The 19764-nt window shown below is 45.8% G+C and overlaps 3 protein-coding genes across 18 annotated transcripts in view; 2 read left to right on the plus strand and 1 right to left on the minus strand.

Annotated features, from left to right (window-relative positions):
* The window catches only part of LOC114587348 (methyl-CpG-binding domain protein 1), a 112469-nt gene extending 108060 nt beyond the window's left edge, over positions 1-4409 (plus strand). For all 16 annotated transcript variants that reach the window (XM_077921237.1, XM_077921242.1, XM_077921245.1 and 13 more), the window contains 2 exons: positions 1011-1130; positions 2916-4409. In XM_077921237.1, the coding sequence (XP_077777363.1) occupies positions 1011-1130; positions 2916-3377 (582 nt within the window). In that variant the 3' untranslated portion in view covers positions 3378-4409. The remainder of the gene's footprint in view (positions 1-1010; positions 1131-2915) is intronic.
* A 137-nt stretch (positions 4410-4546) lies between these two features.
* LOC144325963 (lysozyme C, milk isozyme-like) overlaps positions 4547-19764 on the plus strand; it is a 46079-nt gene continuing 30861 nt past the window's right edge. Inside the window, exon 1 of the mRNA XM_077921256.1 lies at positions 4547-4669. Coding sequence (XP_077777382.1) covers positions 4657-4669 — 13 coding nt within the window. The 5' untranslated portion in view covers positions 4547-4656. The remainder of the gene's footprint in view (positions 4670-19764) is intronic.
* On the minus strand, positions 10419-15777 carry LOC114587428 (uncharacterized). Its single transcript, XM_028711632.2, has 4 exons — positions 15297-15777; positions 13804-13962; positions 12775-12853; positions 10419-11317 (listed from the first exon to the last, which is right to left on the minus strand). Exons 1-4 carry the CDS (start codon positions 15595-15597, stop codon positions 10645-10647), a joined length of 1212 nt encoding a protein of 403 aa, XP_028567465.2. The 5' UTR covers positions 15598-15777; the 3' UTR covers positions 10419-10644.

Consider the following 19764-nt stretch of genomic DNA (forward strand, 5'->3'; position numbering starts at 1 on the left):
GACTAGCTCCCCTAAATCTAAAATATGGATCAAACTGCGCGCGCCGCCAGGCACGTGCCGCTGCCCTGCAAGCTCTGATAAGCTCCTCCCACAGCTAATCACCTGACTCAACAGAAACCCTGCCCCCTCTGACCTTTGCACAGGGAGAGCAGCTAATCAGCCACAAAGAAACACACACACAAGAAAACTATTTTGCTCCTCCTTTAGCTGCTGCCCTGCAGAAATGTTCCTGCTTTTGGCTCATAAAACTTTAAAGCACCACTCTTTTTAGTGTTTTTAATACAGCTTGGAATCAGGGTGGTGACATTAATCAGAAGGTTTCCAAATGCTGTTGTTATGTTAAAAGAGATTCAGTATACCAAAAAAGAAATATGAAATCCTAACACCTGGGCTGTAGGGCTTGAGTGTTCAAAATCACCAGTGGTGTGTGCCTCCTTCCCAAATATTGCTGTTTTTATTCTTTATATATATATATTTATACCCCACCTTTTTTCCTGATGGAACTCAAGGTGGCTTGCAGATAAAAACAAGAATTGCTAAAAACATAGAAGCTAGTTTTGATCCTTGGGTTCCTACACTATCACAACCACTCCTTTGTTTTGGACATCTCCACAAAATGCTTGTTTAGTCCCTTCCTTCCATACTTCCAGTAAGGAAAAGCCCACAACTATTGTTACTCCTCCCCCATTTTTTAATGCATGAAGCTTAATCTAAATTTAATATGGTTAATTGCCAAGGCTGTTAGTCACATTGGCTGCAGTCATGACTTGGTAAGGACAATGTCACAAAGAACTGAGCACCACAGCAAGTTGACCACAAATTCATCCTGGCCTTGTGCTGCAGCAGATGTAAAAAGAGTTGCTACCAGCAACGAAAACGTTTCTAGCCTTGTATCTTAATATCACCACTGTCCATGGTCTCCCATCCTTCCCTGTATGTCAAGTGGTGCTGTTCGCTCTGTGGGAAGTTTCTGAATATTAAAAAGCTCCATGTCTTTTCCTTTCCTCCAGGTCTCAGCAGGACTTCCCCAGTGTAAGAGGGGGCGGGGAGTGCAGGGCAAGGACCTGGTGGTTCTGGATGATGAAGATGATGAAGAAGTGGAGCACTTGCAGCAATTGCGTCCACCAGTGGTGAGTGATTAAGTTGTTTGGGGCAACTGGTAAGATCCCTGGGCTCTTTGACTTAGGGAGAAGAGAAGGCTTACTTTGTAGAACTGGACTCTGTTCCACATGCTGGCAAGAACAATGCAGTGAGTGTGGCAGGCATGGAGGGAGAGATGCAATTTATACGGCACCCCCATTGCAAAAACCACATGGAGATATTTGTAGGTTCATGCCATTTGCAGAAGTGTGATATAGTTTGAGATTGATTGATTGATTTATCTATCTAAAATATTTCTCTACTGCCCTTGAATTCAGAATGTCTGGCGCCTTTTGTGATAGCTAATAAGAAAGGCAATTAGAAAAGCAATTAAGCAGTAAATGACCTCAAAAAAACCTGATCTCAAAATGACCGCAATAAGTGGTCAGAAGTCTTTGCCAGGCGCTTAAGAGATGCTGGTGTAGGGGCCAGGCAAGCCTCCCTGGAGGGCAGGGAGGGGGGGGGGTTGAATTCCATAAGCAAGACACCACTGCAGCAAAGGCCTCTTCCCTATGGGAGGAACTCTGAAGAATAATCTCAGTGTCTGAGCAGGCTTAATGGGAGAAGTCAAGGTCCAGGTCTCAGGGCATATAGAGCTTTAAAACAGGGATGGGGAACCTGTGGCTCTCAAAATTTCGGTGGAATACAACTCCCATCATCCCTCACATACAGCATGGCTGTAGCTGATGGGAGTTGTAGTTCAACAATCTGTAGAAGATCACAGATTCCCCATCCCTGCTGTAAAGATAAGCACCAGTACTTTAAATTGTGCTCAGAAATGGACCAGACTAAGTGAATCTCTTGAAGCCTTAGATAGATACGTTTCTAACGTCTTTTTCCTAGTAAATAGCTTAACAGCCGTGTTTAGAACTAACTGCAGTTTCCATGTGCCAGATAGTACTAAAATGTGTTCTAACATGGAAGTTTTCAGGGCAGGGCTAAAGCTTGGCTTTCTCTTTGGAGAAGAGATTTCAGCTGTCACACCACTCTTGGCCAGTGGAGGATGATCTGTGCCACTGAGAGCACTTGGGCTTCTAGTGACAACAGTGTGGCTGGATGAGCACCTGCAGATTGCAAGCCTTATCAGGGGGAGTGCAGTCCCTGCTAGATTTGGTGGAACATGACCTTCCTGGACAGAGATGCCACCCACTGACATTACTTCAGCTTTGTTGTGACCAGTCGATTATTGCAGAGGGGGGAATCATCTCTTGCAACGACGCATTTTTCACCTCCTGAACCCGGACAGAAAACTACCTTCTGCTCGGTGGAATAAGCCAAGGGCAAGGATTGAGAGGGCAAGTGTTAGGCCATAGTCCTTTGGGTCCCCTGTCCACATCATCAGGAGCATCGTCTCTAGATGGCGCTCTAGACACATCCGTAGGCTGAATTACTGAGATCCCTTAGCCAAGTCTTCTGCCTCTTCTGTAAACAGAAATGTATCACTTTCTATGAAATATTTTGCTCTGCACCCATAGCACTGTCACACAACTGGAAATGCATCTGGAATTCAGGGGACTAGGTAGTATCTGTTGTGAATGGGGGGAAATGGCAACTCATGTAGGGATTTTTGGGTGGCAGGAGTGCTGGGTTTGGGGGCAGTTGCATACTGCCCCCTTTTCCATCGGAGTCCCAAACTTTGAGCCGGTAAGTGAAACGAAGCACATTTTGCTACAGCCCTCACAAAACAGCTCAACTCATGGGGGCCGCGTTGCTCATATGTTGTGAAGGAGAGAGGGAGATGGTATGAAGCCATTCTTTTGTCTCTCCTTCCACAGATAATGGAGATTTATAGCCTGGGTGGTGCGCAGCCCCTTGCCCAGTTGGACAGCGTCCTGCATGAGTTCTTGGCTGAGCTGAATGAGATCCCTCTCCCTGCTCACTGGGAGGTGCTGTCTCCGCTTTGCGGCCCTGACCTGCGTCTCGTCCAGCGTTCAGAACACTCCACCATGTCCTCAGCTGTCATCTACATCCGCCCAGGCCTCTTCTTCCATGTGGTGGTGCGAAACCTGCCCGTGCCCCCTGAGCATGAACTCTATGCCAGCCACCCTGCCCGCCTCACCACGGTGGACGAGGTGGTGGAACTCATCTGCGACCTGGAGGCCTATCGGCTCTGCTCTGGTTGGCCTGCAGGCTGGCACGCCGGTGAACGCTCCGAGGCCTGTGACGTTCTTGTCTATTCTGGTTGCTGCCCACAGTGCCGGCTCAACCCTTGGCCATCAGGGAGAGGCGCTCGCTGAGAACTGAGTTGGGAGGGGGGATTTGGGGAGAGGACTTGGCCCTGTGGGGCAGTGAATGGGAAGAGGTTTTATTTTGACACTGGAAATGGCTTGGAATATCTAAAGGGATCGTTCCTTGCCATAAATAGCTTTATATTTTTTTCTCTCCTGTTCAGTAGCTTGGCACAGAAAGTCCCATTCCTCTTGTTGTCTTCTGCCTCTCTCTACTGGTGAGCTGCTTCTGTGTTTCTGGCACAGAGAGACATTCCTCTCAGAGACTCGATTCCTGTCTTCAGTCGCTTGCTTGTCTCCTGCCAGAGAGTTGCAGTGGGAGCTCAGGGTCCATTGCTGTAGCCTGTGCTGCTCCCAGTTCCCTGTGCTGGTACAGCCTCCCAGGTTGATGTGGAGGCAGCTTATGTATCAGTGTGCACCTTTCTGTCCATTGCTCCCACTTGCCTGCCCCGCTCAATTTAGCATTGTCCTGGCGACTCCTAGACCTGCAGTATGGTCATCTCCAAACACAGGAAGCGTGGGATTTAAGCAAAGCATCTCTTTTGCTATCTCCCCCTCTCTCTAAAAAAAAAAGTTCCTCTGGCTGGGACCTGCCCCTTCCTGCCCCAGATCCAGCTAAAACTTGGAATTGCCACTTCAGGCATGTCTTTCCTTTGCTTCAAGGTTGCTGAGTTCAGATGAGTTATTCTGTTTCTGAGGACCAGGAAGATTTTTGTTTTGGGCAGCGGGAAAGACTAAATGGATGTCGCTGGAGTGGAGGCTGAGAGATTCTGGGCTGTCCTGTTCAGGGAAAGTTCTACAGAAGCCATAGCTGCATGTCACTTGCTGACTCCTGGTTTTGTCTTGTGTCTTCCTTCAGTGTGGTGGTGGTGGCAGCAGCAAATGCCCCATAGCCTTTCCCTTGTTCCTCTCACCGTCAGTTTTTTTGTGTGTGCTGCTTTTCCCTCAGAAGAAAATAATGAAAGTATTCGGGTCGGGGGGGAGAATAAATCAGAACTGGTCTCTATTTTTTTTAAATGTATTAAATTTTTTAATAAGCAAGCTCTGCTTTGGTTTCCATGTCTCCCTTCAGGTGAGAACAGGGGTGGTGAAGCTGTCGCCTGGATCCTGCTCACCAACCACTTCCAAATCGCCTGCCCGCCCCTGTCTCTGCAGGTCCCTTTTCAGACTCAGGTGCATCCCCATTGCTTAAGAGGTCTTGATACTCAGGAAACTGGAAGCAGCCCTCCTTTCTTGTTCCTGAGCACTAAGACCTTCTCATAGAAGCACTGCACTAGTGGGAGATGACATGCCTTGGAAAGGTAAAAAGGTGGGGCTTTATTCCCCATCACGGGGTGGGGGGTGGGGAGGATAGAAAGGGAAGAGAGGTTTGGGAAAGTGAAGAGCAAACCGTAATGTGACACATCCCTACTGACAAATGCACACTTCATTTGCAGAATTCCAAACTCCTCTATTTTGGAATGCTTTGTTTTTAGGAGCAGGCTTCCAGTCACCATGGAAGGACTACAAGAATGTCTTCCATGTCCTGATCTCTTGTGTGCATATCATGTGGCCTTTGGAGGGCGTTCAACGGCATTGGAGGGGCCTCATGACTCCTTGCCACCTGGTGCTGCCTTCCTCCTCCCAAAGTTTTTTGGGGGCTGGCTGCCATTTTGCCATTGCTGGTGCCCAGAAAATAGTTGCCCACTGCTGAGACTTTTGGACAGGGATGGGAAAGCTGTAGCCATCCAAATGTTATGGGACTGCAGCTCCCTTCAGCCCTGTCTATTGGCCCTGAGTGCTGGAGCTGAGGCCAGTTGAAGTCCAACAGCAGCTGGAGGAGCACAGCTTCTTCATCCTTGCATAAGCACTTTTTCCACACTTGGCTTCCAGGCAAGCTTGAGTCTTACAACACAAAATTGATCATTTGTTGGCTTCAGGATATGCTGCCAATAGGAGAGTGTCTGCGTGTGTGTGTGTCTGTTTGTTTGTTTGTTTGTTTGTTTGTTTGTCTGTCTGTCTGTCTGCCTCATGTTCTCTCCCCCCCCCCACTCACCTCCCCAGAGCTTGAATAGAAAATGGGCTCTTGCATAAAGAGACACCAGAACCAAGGCATCCCAAATAATGCTCTGAAAGTAATGAGCAGAGCACCCTGTCTCCTTTCCTGAAGGATGTTTGTCCCATTTCAGAACCAGTGGACCTACTGTCCACTGAGTATGTAGCAGAAGTAGGAAGGGCTGGCCAGAACTATGGATACCCTCGCTTAACAAATGAAAATAAAAAGTAGCCTAACTATAAAGCAGATGTGTACATCTGTGTTGTTCAGCTTCTGCTATTTACAGAAATGATTTCTTCCTTGAGTACTTTAACTCTTACAGCTGGGGAAAGATGTGTTAAGTGAGGTATGGAATACACATTCCCATTTCATCTGCTTTTAAAACCCCTTTTAGTCCAGCTGTACTTGCAACCATTGCCTTGTCTACTCATTAAAGAAGAGAACTAGTGAGAAGATCAAGACAGTGGTGCCCCGTGGTGCCCCGCAAGACGAACGCCTCGCAAGACGGAAAACCCGCTAGACGAAAGGGTTTTCCGTTTTGGAGGCGCTTCGCAAAACGAATTTCCCTATGGGCTTCCTTCGCAAGACGAAAGCCCATAGGGAAATCTCCGGGACAGCGGGGAAGCGCAGCACGTCTTCCCCACTGTCCTCGGACCTCCTCCGAAGCTGGGCGGCGGGGCAGGAACACCTCCCGCCGCCACCCGGCTTCGGAAGGATGCTCCGAAGCCGGGCGGCGGGGCGGGAACACCTTCTGAAGGCCGGCAGGGAGCAAAAGTCTTTGTTCCCCCCTGCCTGCCTGTCCCGGAGGGCTTTTGAAGGCAGGCGGGGGGGGAGAGCAAAGAGCAAAGACTTTTGCCCCCCGCCCGCCTTCAGAAGAGGTCCAGGACCTCTTCTGAAGGCGGGCGGGGGGCGAAAATCTTTGTTCCCCCTCGCCTGCCTTCAAAAGCCGTCCGGGACAGCGGAGAAACGCGCTGCCTTTCTCCGCTCTCCCGGGAAGGCAGGCAGGGGGGAGCAAAGACTTTCGCCCCCCGCCCGCCTTCAGAAGAGGTCCAGGACCTCTTCTGAAGGCTGGCGGGGGGCAAAAGTCTTTGTCCCCCCTGCCTGCCTTCCCAGGGGCTTTTAAATCGCCCCGGACAGCGGAGAAGTCCTCCGCTGTCCCGGGCGATTTTGAAATGCCGCCCGCCAGCATTTTAAGATCGCCCCGGACAGCGGAGAAGTCCTCCGCTGTCCCGGGGTTTTTTAAAATGCTGGGGGTGGGAAGAAAAGCCCTTGTCCCCCCCTCCAGCCTTCAGAAGAGGTCGGGGGACAGACTGTCCCCGGACCTGGTCTGAAGGCGGTTTCCATAGGAATGCATTAATTGATTTTCAATGCATTCCTATGGGAAACCGTGCATCGCAAGACGAAAAACTCGCAAGACGAAGAGACTTGCGGAACGAATTAATTTCGTCTTGCGAGGCACCACTGTACGTGGCAAGTCTGCTTACACATCTGAATTCAGTGGCTTCCTCCAACTGCTGTCGACAGCATTTCAAACTTGTGTCCAGCAGTTGGAAGTCTAGAGCAGTAGAGTGGAAGGACCTTTCTTAGGGGATGGGCTACATTTCCTTGAGGGAATCTTTGGGGATCACATGAGGGGGGAGGGGGTAAGGCCAGAACTGGCAATGTGCCCATTTGCTTTCTGCCACCCCTTTCCCCCCTTCACCATTTCTGTTCCAAATCCACACCCACCACCTGATGCAGCAATTAGGCTTAGGAAAAAATACCCCATTTGCCAATTAGATTTTTTTAAAGAATCGCTATACAAGAGAGAGTTCTGCATCCAGCACTGATTTCAGTACTTACATTGTGTCCCATTTTATTTCTTCATTGTAAAGTGTATTTGCTTGAGGTCTCACATAAATTTTCGGCTTGGACAAAGGGTGAGTGTTAAATTATTTCTTCCCTCACTCTTGAACCCGCCACTCAGACAACCAAGGAAAATAGATGTGATTTATGCGTTGTTGTTTTTTTATTACATTTCTATACTCCTTTCTTCCGAGGAGCTCACAGGAGCATAGCCACTTCTCCCATCACCTCCATTTTATCTCACAATAACCCTGGGAGGGAGGGAAAGAAGTAGGTCAGGCTGAGATGCAGTGAGTGGCCCAAGGTCATGCGTAGAATGGCTGCGGTGGATGGAGTGGAGAGAATATTAAATGGGTGCAGCACAAGTGTAAGAGCAAAGGAAAAGATAAACCACATAACTCCCAAAAGCAAACTGCTTAGCAGAAGCAAAGAATAATTCTATAAGGTCAAGTCATAATTTATTTGAAGAGTCATAAGGCGAAGGCACTTAAACTGCTGGCCAGAATAGAGGAGGAAGGGGCAAAGTGTGGCCCTTAAATGTCAACAACACCAGCAAGTACCACTTGATTGCAATTGTTATCTTAATTCAGTTTTGCACTCATATTAAAATATTTTCAAAACAACCAGTTGCTTAGTCATACCTTATTTTCTTTAGTGCCACATCATGCTTAAAACCAAACTAAATATCCAGATCCTGCACCCCTTTCACCTCTGATTGTGAACTTCAGTCTTGCTGTGATGTGACTTGCTTCAGACACCCCTCCTTGAACCCCCTTTTTGTTTTAGGCAAAACATCTTGTACTCATAATCTTACACTTTGGTCTGCTTTCACAGATTTCTGGGAGTGCACACACAGGGAGCCCTGTGGAGAGTACTTGGGGGGGGGGGAGTTAAGTGGAGAAAGTAATCAAATGAAGCTGGGATGTAGATTATTCTTTCTGGAAGCAAATTACTTAAGGCCTAGATTCAACTAACCTGCATGCTAGCAGAACATCTTCCTTGCATTCAGTCCCCATCTTTTCCAAGTAGAGCTCAGAATGTCCCCTATTTGAGACTCTGGAGACCTGCTGCCAGCCACTGTAGTTAATACCAAGCTTGGGCCAGTGCCTTAGTATAATGCAGCTTGCAATCTAATTGTTTCACTTTATTGTGCACTTGTCAGCCCTCATCTGGTTCACTGTGTCCGGTTTTGGGTGCCATGCATTAAAAACACATTGCGAAACTATACTAGAAAGTTAGCAGGGGGTGGCACCAAAGTGCAAATGACCGCAAGTTCTCCGTTCCTTTGGGGGCAGCTGTAAGTTTTCACAATGTTAACTTGGTTAACTACAGGTATATATTTCTGGCTAAAAATGCAGGAAGTAGAGGGCTCCTCTAAGTGTCAGACAAGGTGCATTGCTAATGGGGGATTTCCTCCCAATGCAAATGCCAGTTCCAGAGGGATTTTATCAGGAATGCTGCAAGGGAGGAAGGACTTCAATTCCCCATGCCCACTGAAGTCCAGCTGATGGAATTTCTATTCTAAAAAAAACCTTGGATGTTAAAAGACAACACCTAATTTAGCCCTGAAGGCACAGGTACTGGATAAATATCACCATGGCTATATTTATATCCAATAAAACTAAATAAGCAAACAAGAAGTTTTCAAGTTTATTTTTGATGCTGTGCGTTTAATATGAAGTCAGTGATAGTTACAAAATTATTTTTCAGAGATTGTTACCTTGCCTTATTTATAAACAGTTTTATAATGAACCACTTGCATGTATATTTATTTAAGGTGATTTAATAAGATTATGGAAAAAGCTAGAGAGTTCCAGAAAAGCATCTGCTTATGCTTCATTGACTACGCAAAAGCCTTTGACTGTGTCGACCACAGCAAACTATGGCAAGTTCTTAAAGAAATGGGAGTGCCTGATCACCTCATCTGTCTCCTGAGAAATCTCTTTGTGGGACAAGAAGCTACAGTCAGAACTGGATATGGAACAACTGATTGGTTCAAAATTGGGAAAGGAGTACGACAAGGCTGTATTTTGTCTCCCTGCTTATTTAACTTATATGCAGAATTCATCATGCGAAAGGCTGGGCTGGATGAATCCCTAGCCAGAATTAAGATTACCGGAAGAAATATCAACAACCTCAGATATGCAGATGACAAAACCTTGATGGCAGAAAGTGAGGAGGAATTAAAGAACCTCTTAATGAGGGTGAAAGAGGAGAGCGCAAAATATGGTCTGAAGCTCAACATCAAAAAAACGAAGATCATGGCCACTGGTCCCATCACCTCCTGGCAAATAGAAGGGGAAGAAATGGAGGCAGTGAGAGACTTTACTTTCTTGGGCTCCATGATCACTGCAGATGGTGACAGCAGTCACAAAGTTAAAAGACGCCTGCTTCTTGGGAGAAAAGCAATGACAAACCTAGACAGCATCTTAAAAAGCAGAGATATTGCCTTGCCGACAAATGTCCGTATAGTTAAAGCTATAGTTTTCCCAGTAGTGATGTATGGAAGTGAAAGCTGGACCATAAAGAACGCTGATCGCTGAAGAATTGATGCTTTTGAATTATGGTGCTGGAGGAGAGTCCCATGGACTGCAAGAAGTTCAAACCTATCCATTCTTAAGGAAATCAGCCCTGAGTGCTCACTGGAAGGACAGATTGTGAAGCTGAGGCTCCAATACTTTGGCCACCTCATGAGAAGAGAAGACTCCCTGGAAAAGACCCTGATGCTGGGAAAGATGGAGAGCACAAAGAGAAGGGGATGACAGAGGACAAGATGGTTGGACAGTGTTCTCGAAGCTACCAGCATGAGTTTGAGCAAACTGCAGGAGGCAGTGGAAGACAGGAGTGCCTGGTGTGCTCTGGTCCATGGGGTCACGAAGAGTCGGACACAACTAAACGACAATAAATTTCCTATTACATTGTGAACATCTCACACCCTTGAGTGTAATCTGGATTTGCCCCTCTGTGAAAAAGATGACTGTGAAAAATGAAGACTTCCCACTGGAGGAAGAGGGCCAGGTGGAAATCTTCACCAGTTCCCTCTGCAGCACTATTTTCCTTGCTGTTCCAGATCTCCTGAAGAGGCTTTTTGTGGGGCTGAAGGGAGAATCTAAATATTACTGGCCCACACAATGTAACTGAGTCCAACACAGTAAGTTTGCTGTCTGTAGACGTGCATATGAAATTAGATGGTAAATTTTATTGGGAACATTCTCTTGATGCAGAAAACATTAATTTACAAGCAAATAGTCTGAAATATTAAAATTCAGTTGTTAGCATTTTTTTTAAAAAAAGAAGTAGATGTGAGGGTGGATCCATATCTGGAAAACCGAGGCAGTATCATGACATGTATGTGGAAGTTTGGGGCTTTTAACTTAAAAGCACAGAGTCTTGCCACTATTTGTCATCCTGGTTCAAAATGTGTGTGGGACGAACGTCAGCTGGGAGAGTAGAGATTGAGGATTCCTTGACTGGCACAGTCAGTTTGGGACGTCCATTGGCTGGGATGATGGAGTTTGGTGTTTCCTTCAATGAGGCAGTGAATTTTGGGAGACCATTTTCAGGGAGAGTGGAGCGTGCAGGCTCCTTGATTGAGATGGTAGGTTTTGGGGGAGCCTTGACTGGGATCATGGCTTTTGTGGGCTCCTTAACTGGGACAGTAGGTTTTGGGGGACCCTTTGCTTGGAGAGTGGTCTTCGGCCGATCTTCTTTCAATGAGGTGTTGGTAGGTTTTGGAGGAAGTTTCGTTGCTGGGACGAGTGTCATAGGGGTGATTTGATCCTTCTTCATTGGGGGGGTGGTAGGTTTTGGATGAAGTTTTGTTGCTGGGACCAGTGTCATAGGGGTGATTTGATCCTTCTTCATTGGGGGGGTGGTAGGTTTTGGATGAAGTTTTGTTGCTGGGACCAGTGTCATAGGGGTGATTTGATCCTTCTTCATTGGGGGGGTGGTAGGTTTTGGATGAAGTTTTGTTGCTGGGACCAGTGTCATAGGGGTGATTTTTTCAAGATGACAGTGTGCAATATATTGTTTCATTTCTTGTCCCTTGCAATATTTTCCCCAAGCTCTCCTGTAATGAGAAATCCTTGGTCAAACAACTCAAAAGATGCATAATTAGGGAGACAAAAGTGCTGCTGCTGCTCCTGCATGAATGCCATAAAACAAGTGTTTATGCTATAGTTGGAATATTTTTGTCCATTGCTATTTGTTATTTATCTGGTTGGGTAGGGTTGGTACCCAGGGCAAATCACACTCAATTGCCCACTTGCCTGCCTTTCTGTGGGGCTCTCCAGGGCACTCACCGTATGGGGCCACCTCCTGCTGCTGCCCCCACTCTCCATCCTGTCCTTCCTAATTAAAATAGTTTTGCTGCCATTCTGGGCTCATCCACATTTCAGCTTGGCCTGCCACTTTCCCCTGGGAAAAGCTGCTGTTTCCTGCAGAATTGGAACAAATGCCAGTCAGGTTTTCTGTGGATTGATTTTTCTTCTAATACAGCAATAAACAGCAGGTTTTTCCAGGGAAAGTGGTGGGCAAACAAAAAGCCTTTTGTACTTTGGGGTAGAAAACATGTAACAAGTAGATGTACTCTGAGGAAGCCAGTTCCTTCCTAGGAATGCTGCATTCTGGGTGAGTGTCTATACTGTTTATGCTTTGCTGCAGCAGCTAGAAAATATTTTCAAGAATAAAACCAAACTTTTGACTTTTTTAAAACAAAAATGTCCAGCCCCCATGGCAAAGTGGCAGCAGCACAGCCACCTTGCCCAGAATGCAGCACTCTGAGGAAGAACAGGCTGCGTCAGCAGCAGCAAAATGTTTTTAAATCTAGGGCAAGAGGAGTAGGAGCAGCAGTCCCCCACCTTGGCAGCTCTGCATAAAGCTCCCCCCACCCAAGCATGGGACTTGGGACATTTGTCCTGATTTGCCACACTGTGGGAACAGCATTGGTGGCACTCATTTACAGAGTTGGATGACATCTCTGGCTCAGCTATCCTTTATGTTCTTAGCTAAGATCAGGCACAGATTCTCTTCCATTGTAGGTGATCTCCAATGCATTATTTCCTTGTGTTATGATTTCCACATTAATTTCAGTGGATTTATTCTGAGTAAATATGTTTACTCTGAGTAATATTCTGAGTAAAATATGTTTATTAGCCACTTTTTCTCCAAGGAGCTCATGGTTCTCCCCCTCCTTATTTAATCCCCACAAAATCCCAGGTCCGGCACTTTAGTCACTACACCACACTGGTTATTGACTCGGTGCAGACAACCTTGGTGTCTACAGTCAGCAGCAATGTCCCACCTTTTGCCAAAGTTCCCAGCTCAGAGGATAGGCATATACATCTTCCTTGTATGTGTCTGAGGACGTGGGGGAAAGAACAGGGTTGGTGACAACCATAAATAAGGACTGGCTCCTAAGCCTAGACAAGATCTCCAGGCACCTATGGAAAAAGATGGGTATCTAGCAGAGTTTGAAGTCCCATAGGTCTATCCTGCAGCTGACCTAGATTAAGGCTATCTGTTTACCATGCTTTGAAGCCCTTCTTTCCTTGCACGACCCTCTTTGCACAGTCAATGTCATCTGTAATGTTGTCATCCTGGAGAGCTGAAGGAAAGATGAGAGTCGGGGGAGGGAGAATGAGCTGAAAAGTAATTATCATTAAATACATGGTGTGAGTTAACTAATGAGAGAAGGACCCTCATGTTTAGGTTGCAGCAAGCAGAAGGGACTATCGTAGAAAAGTTGTGATAGACTGTTGAATAACAATTGGTCAGAAAGTTGATCTAACGCCCAAATAGCAGGGTATAAATGATAAAATTATTATTTAAAAAATATTATTCTAAGTGTTTTCAGTGGGGAGATGAGCTTTCCTTCTCCCAATTTATGTCATCCTGAGTTCAAAGTGCATTTGATCAAGGGGAGCCAATGTGGTGCCCTCCAAATGTTTTGAGCCACAAATCACTCCCATCACCCCTGATCTTTGGCTATATTGAGGAGTTGAGAGGAGTACGAAGATAGTACTTTTTGTCCAATTACTTTCTGCTGATTGGGGAACAAAAGTTCAGCCCGTGTGAATCTTGATATCCCCTGCTCCAGTCTTTGCCAACCCATTGTCCTCAAGATGTTTTGGAAGACATCTCCCATCTAGCCAGGCTGATAGAGCTGTCACCCAAAACTTCCGGAGGACTACAGGTTAGCAAAAGCTCTCCCACTTTATCCTTATTACACACTGATTACTTACAAGGCTAGGAAACCAAGAACTTACTCAATCTTTTCAGAGGCATGGACATTGTATGTGAGCTGCTATGCATGGGCAAGGTTGGCGGGGTGCTCCAGGATTTCCTGCACCATTGCAAAGGATCTCTGGAGCTCTTCTTCCTTGGCATTGGGCCCATCAACAAGTGAGAGTCAATATGGGAACTTCACTAGTGGGCCCCTTGACAAGTCTGGGGCAGCTCTGCTCCCTCACCAATCTCCAGCACTGGCTATATTTCCATCCAGAAGCCACAAGCCCACAAAAAGTGGATTGAGGTTGTAAGGATATAACTTCTTACCACCACAACTCAAGTTACAATGGTTGCGTGTGTCCAGGGTCTTGGCATCTCTGCACCACCACCTTCCACTGAGTAAGAAGATCCCATAATTGCTAGCCGTTGGCCCCACGTTAAGGGCTGATGTGTTGAAGCCACTTGTGTGAGACACCAAACAAATCCCTAGAGGCAGGAGCAAACAGATTAAAGTTCACCTGAGGCAGGTAAAACATCTCAACTTTGGATTCCTCATTGTACAGAACTGGAGCGGGTCCCAGACGTAGCATTTCAGATAGGCTCTTACAGATTGATGAGTTATTTAAAAGGCTGCTGTTTTGAAAATCAATTGACAAATATTACAAATGTATAGGGTTAAGGAAGGGTAATGGAAGGGATGAGGGGATTAGGCAGCTGCCCCCGGATAATAATTTTGGGTAGCCTAAAGGGAAGTAAACACTGTATAGAAATAGATGAAATTCTTACTCATGATATGAAACTGGCATATAGTTCTTGAGTTGGGTGACAAGAGTTCAAATCATCACTCATCCACAATCATCACTGGGTGACTTTAGGCTAGCCACAGTCTCTCAGCTTAACCTACCTCACAGGGTGGTTGTGAGGATATCATGGAGAGGGGAGAACCATGTCAAATGTAGTTAAAATCTGCATGACACAAATAAAGTGGATGGAGAAAGGTCCCGTCTCCCCCCAACACTCGAAGTCCTGGTCATCCAGTGAAGCTGAATGTTGGAAGATTCAGGACAGGTTTTTTTTTAAAAAGGACTTCACACAGCACATAGCTATAATTTTGAACTCGCTCCCCCAGGAAGCATGATGGCCACCAGCTGACATGGCTTTAAAAGAGGAATAGACGGATGTGTGAAGGCGGAAAGAGATCCCAAGGGCGGCTAGGCCTTGTGGCTTCACGTCACAGTCCTAGGCAGCGATGCTTCTGAATGCTGGAAACCACAGGAGGGGAGAGTGTTGTTCTTGTGCTTGGGTCCTGCTTTCAGGTTTCCCACAGGCATCAGGTTGGCCACTGTGAGAAGAGGATGCAATATTGGACTGCAGGGGCTACTGATCAGGGATGGGTGAATCTACTGATTTATCATTTTTTCCAATCTACAGTTCAGTTTACCACATTTCTACGTCTTCATTAACTTAAATAAACCCTGAAGAATCACCAGCATTTTAGAGCACATTTCTCCTAATAAGCACATTTTATAAGCAACCTTGGCTAATTTATTTTCATGTATATACACATTTTTAGGCTCACTTTCCCCAACATAAGCTATTTTGTACTCATTTGTCAGTTGTAGAACTGCAATGCAAAATTTGGAGAAATACGAATTTCTCAGGCTGGCTGCTATTTGGTTCACATGTTTGGGGAAAGTGCAAGTGAAGTATGAGTTCTCATTATAATGTGAACCCAACCAAATTTCTGCCCCCTCCCCACCCACAAATCTACATTCCTGCGTGCACCCATGCACACACAGAACAATACAAGGGACACTCACACTCTTCTATTCTGGTGCCCGCAAAGCCTTCCATGCCCTCGTCCCTCAGGATGGCTGCCAGTTTGCATCTCTCCATGATGATGGCATCATTCTTGGCCGCTATGATGCCAAGGAAGAGAAGAGCCAAGCTGGGTGTCACCATCTTGACAGTGGCAGCTATGCAAGTACAACACAGTCCTTTATACCCTGCAAGGCAGAGGAGGAGCTGCCCAATAGACTCTTGAGGGAATAGGCTAAATGCTAGTGTCACCTCAACCCCTGGAAATGGCAAGTTCCAATCACTGAGTCCTAGAACACACATCCACTCTGTCAAAATTCACACAGTCCAATGCATCAGTGCTTCTCTGCTAAACAACCCCAAGTGATTGTCATGTAAGGCAATCCCAACACTGGCCAACCCATTGAGCATTAGTCCTACTGGACCTTATACCTTGTAGAGGGAGATTGTAGCAAGTGTTAATTGTCATGTCACTCACACTGCTGCTGGGGCTTGAAAACCCAACACTTGCCAAACATCAATGCCTTGTGCAACTGTTAAAGAGATAAAAGGCCTAAAGTAGAATAAGCTGCTAAAGTCTATATTAGGACAGCAAACTAAAATGCATGGCCAAGTATGAATCCCCCCAAGTTTCTTGCATAGCTTCAGCATCTGTTTATGACACAGGTCCTAGCCTCTTTAACAGGTATGCTGTATGTTGGCAGGTGGAGCTTGTCCCGCAAGAAAAGGCAAGGTTGCAGAGACCCTCCCTTCTGTGCAAAGATAAAGGGCACCATATGCCCTGACTGTTCTGCACAGAATAATCTCGCTCCCAAGAGTGTGCCAGCATATAGGGTGGGGATCTCCACTCAAGCCATGTCCTAATTGGCTGGAGCTGCTGCTCAAGTTCCTTTGAGGTGCCATTACCCCGGGGTTGATTTGATCCCACAAGCTACATTGACTACAGACTGATGCATGTTATAATAAAACAGCATAGACAATATAATATTGCCAAACCAAAATGACATTAAAATCAAACAGAAAAACATCAAAATACAGCAAACTGACAAAAAATCATCACATCAGTGAGGGCAGGGCACTCAACTCCCATCTCCAGTTAGCCAAAAGCTTTGGTCAAGGCATATGTTTTTAGCCATCAAAGTCAGCAGCATCTGGATCTGCATTGGGAAGTCCATGAGGAGAGCATTTCATAGTTAGCATCCCCAAATCCAGAAGGCTTTCTTATGAGTTGATGCATAGTGAGGGATGAGAGAAAAAACCAATTCCATTCACATTTAAAGGTGAACCTACCAAAGTTTTACTTTCTAAAACAATACACACACTGAAACACAGCCACCCTTCAAAATTTACACTAGAGTAAAGTGTTTACAAAATGCATATATTCATGCACAAAATATATAAAATACGTTATATTGGGGATATTGCTTTGCAAAAATGTGTACATTAGGCAAAATTGCATACAAGTATATATAAAGAGAACTTTGCATTAAAATGCTGAGGTATTTCCACATGGACTTTAACAAACAAACCTATACAGAAACATGGAGAACTGAACTTCAGATTGGGGAAAAAACAGAAATAGGGAGAAAGCAAAACTGACAGATTCATCCATACCTATGTGTAACACATTTGCCATTTTTATTTTGCTCAGTAAAGATATGTATTTCCTTGGAGGGAGTCAAAGCAGTTGAGAGAGCTGATTTTCAGGGGAGGAAAAGGGTAAGAAACCACACTTCCCCTTGTCCTGGGTTTCCAGCTCAGGTTTCATTCCCAGCTGCTGAGGAAATGAAATCAAAGGAAAACCCCCTCAAAGATCACTGTGTTACATAGAATGAGGATTTCTGTCCATATTGACACATCCTGGCTGGCAGTTGGCTCAGGGAGATGATCTGGAGTGTCATGCAACAGCAGCAAATGGTGGCACTTTATAAACTGGGGTGGTTGTTGTTGTTTAGTTGTAGGGGAGATGAATTTGGAATTTTCAGTCTTGGGTGCATGTACTGGGTGCATGCCTGAGAAAGTGCAATGTTTTATGCCAGTCTCTTTCACGGGTACAAAGTGCAGCAGTTTTCCCCCTGACAGATTGTGATGTAATGTGTACAACTTCTTACCTCTCTTGTACAATACTTGTTTTTGGTAAAATACTAAACCTAGGAGCCATCAGGGTTTTGTCACAGGTGTAACAATCCTCATCTTTTAACTACAGTTAATAGATGGAGAGTGGGCAATGGGAGGATCAGAGGACAGAGCTTCTAGAGAGGCTTGAGCCTGAGGATGGGGAACCTGCAAACCATGGAGACCTTTAAGGCAGGGATGGGAAACCTGTGGACCTCTGGATATTGGTGGACTGCAACCTGAATGCAGAATCACTGGAGCTGATGGGAGTCAGAGTCCAACCACATCTGGAGGGCACTACAGGTTCCTCATCCCTGCTTTGTCTGCTGAATTTCTCTTTGAGACATTAACTATGGATTGATAATTCCCCGATTGAAGGATGGAAAGAAATTCTCTTGGGAGGGAAGAAGGGAGAGAGCTTAAGGGCAGAATGGTTCTACAGAAAGGAGAAGCGGTGGGGAGAGAAGGCCTGGCATGTAGTGCTTGTATGTCTGAACAGAGGGACCTTAAGCCTTGGGGGTAGCAGCTTTGGGCACTCTTGGGTTAAGAGGAAGAATCCCGGAACAAGGATTGTTCAGCCAAGGTTTTGTTGTTGCCTCATGGAGGCAGCCAACTCTGCTGGGGAGAGAACCAGCCCAATGGGCACAAACAATGGTTCTGATGACCCAAGACTCTGGAATAGTTCTGCATGTCTTCAAATGACAACAAACAGGGCAGGGCTAGGCAAGCACCGAGGTAGGGGCTGTATGCAGTTGCAGCCATGCATCTTTCTTTCCTCTTCCTCTCCTAGATGGAATCCACTAAACTAAACTCCCTAGCTTTATGGGACACCCGATGATGTGCCATGTTAGCCTTGCCAACTGCAGAGAATTCCAGAATACGTTCTGCTCCCTCTTTCTCCCCTTGTTCTCCCCCTTTCTTTAGCTTCTGCCACTCATTGTTTCGGCAAAGCCCTCCTTTTTCTCTCATTGCCTAGTTAGAATCGCTTCCACCAGCTGCTCTGGCTTCTGGCCAGCATCCTTCATTGCTTAATGCTCTACCTCCAGTCTAGACCCTTCTCTTCCTCACCATATTATTGGTTCTTTCTTTTGCCTTGTCCTTGGACTCATACTTTGCTGAGGTTCCTTTAGGTCAACCCTTCAACTAAGGAAGGCAACAAATGAAACTTTGTGATGCCAGTGATCGACTGTCCCTCCCTTCATATCCTTCCAGTGTTTGGCTACTGTGAATGGAGCTGACACATCCAAGGGTGTCTGTTCCAGACCCCACTTTGCAGCCCCCCCCCCCCCCGGTAAATAAATGTAACAAAACTAAATGTGTGGATGCTTAACAAAACTAACTGTGTGGATGCGTATTTCCATGTTTTTCTTGATAACTGGAATCATTTGTGCATACCACACAATGTTTGTTATGTTATGTTCTTTTTCCAGCTCAGTTTTCACTGTCAGGGATAAGAGATTTTATGGGGTGTTTATATGCTATATGGTTCGGAATCAGACTCTAAAATAGTGTACACAAGATCACCTCCAGGTCAAATAATTCTGGATCCACACGTCCTTCCACAGTGGGGACATAGTTTTCTGGGCAGGAGTTGATCATGGTGAGAGTTTGCCAAACGTACCTTTCTCTTAGAACATTTCTCCCTTTCGTCCTGAGTTCCAGTGTCTTCAAAGCCCATAACACCTTTGGTAAAGGCTGTTCTCCAGCTAGATCACTCGCAGACCAGTGTTTCCCAATTGTTGGTGTTTATGCTGCATTTTTTAAGATTTGCCTTGAGAGGGTCTTTCATAGAATCATAGAGTTGGAATAGACCACAAGGGCCATCGAGTCCAACCCCCTGCCAAGCAGGAAACACCATCAGAGCACTCCTGACATATGGTTGTCAAGCCTCTGCTTAAAGACCTCCAAAGAAGGAGACTCCACCACACTCCTTGGCAGCAAATTCCACTGTCAAACAGCTCTTACTGTCAGGAAGTTCTTCCTAATGTTTAGGTGGAATCTTCTTTCTTGTAGCTTGGATCCATTGCTCCGTGTCCACTTCTCTGGAGCAGCAGAAAACAACCTTTCTCCCTCCTCTATATTGATTGATTGATTGATCTTTATTACGGCCATTGGCCCGTTACACGACAGTTTCCCATACCAACATATTATACTTAAACCTCCAAATTTAAAATCGCCAAAACTTACAAAAGACAAACAATAATCGAAGCAAAACAAGAACAAAAACCACCATCATACCAAAACAGAAACCACCATCATACATTACAATAAATTTGTAACCTATACATCGCCCTCTGCTCATAAATTAATCAGGGATATCAATGGTGATATCGCCTAAAACATAGATCATGGTTT

The sequence above is a fragment of the Podarcis muralis genome, chromosome 17, assembly GCF_964188315.1.
Source record: "Podarcis muralis chromosome 17, rPodMur119.hap1.1, whole genome shotgun sequence".
In the NCBI taxonomy this organism is placed as follows: Eukaryota; Metazoa; Chordata; class Lepidosauria; order Squamata; family Lacertidae; genus Podarcis; species Podarcis muralis.

Coding starts and splice junctions, on each gene's coding strand:
- LOC114587428 (XM_028711632.2), bottom strand. CDS start 15,597: ATGTGTGTTCTAGGACTCAGTGATTGGAACTTGCCATTTCCAGGGGTT. Junction 13,963..15,296: donor GGGCACCAGAATAGAAGAGT/GTGAGTGTCCCT, acceptor TCCTGCCTCTAG/GGATTTGTTTGGTGTCTCAC. Junction 11,318..12,774: donor AAGAAGGGCTTCAAAGCATG/GTAAACAGATAG, acceptor TTCTCATTACAG/GAGAGCTTGGGGAAAATATT.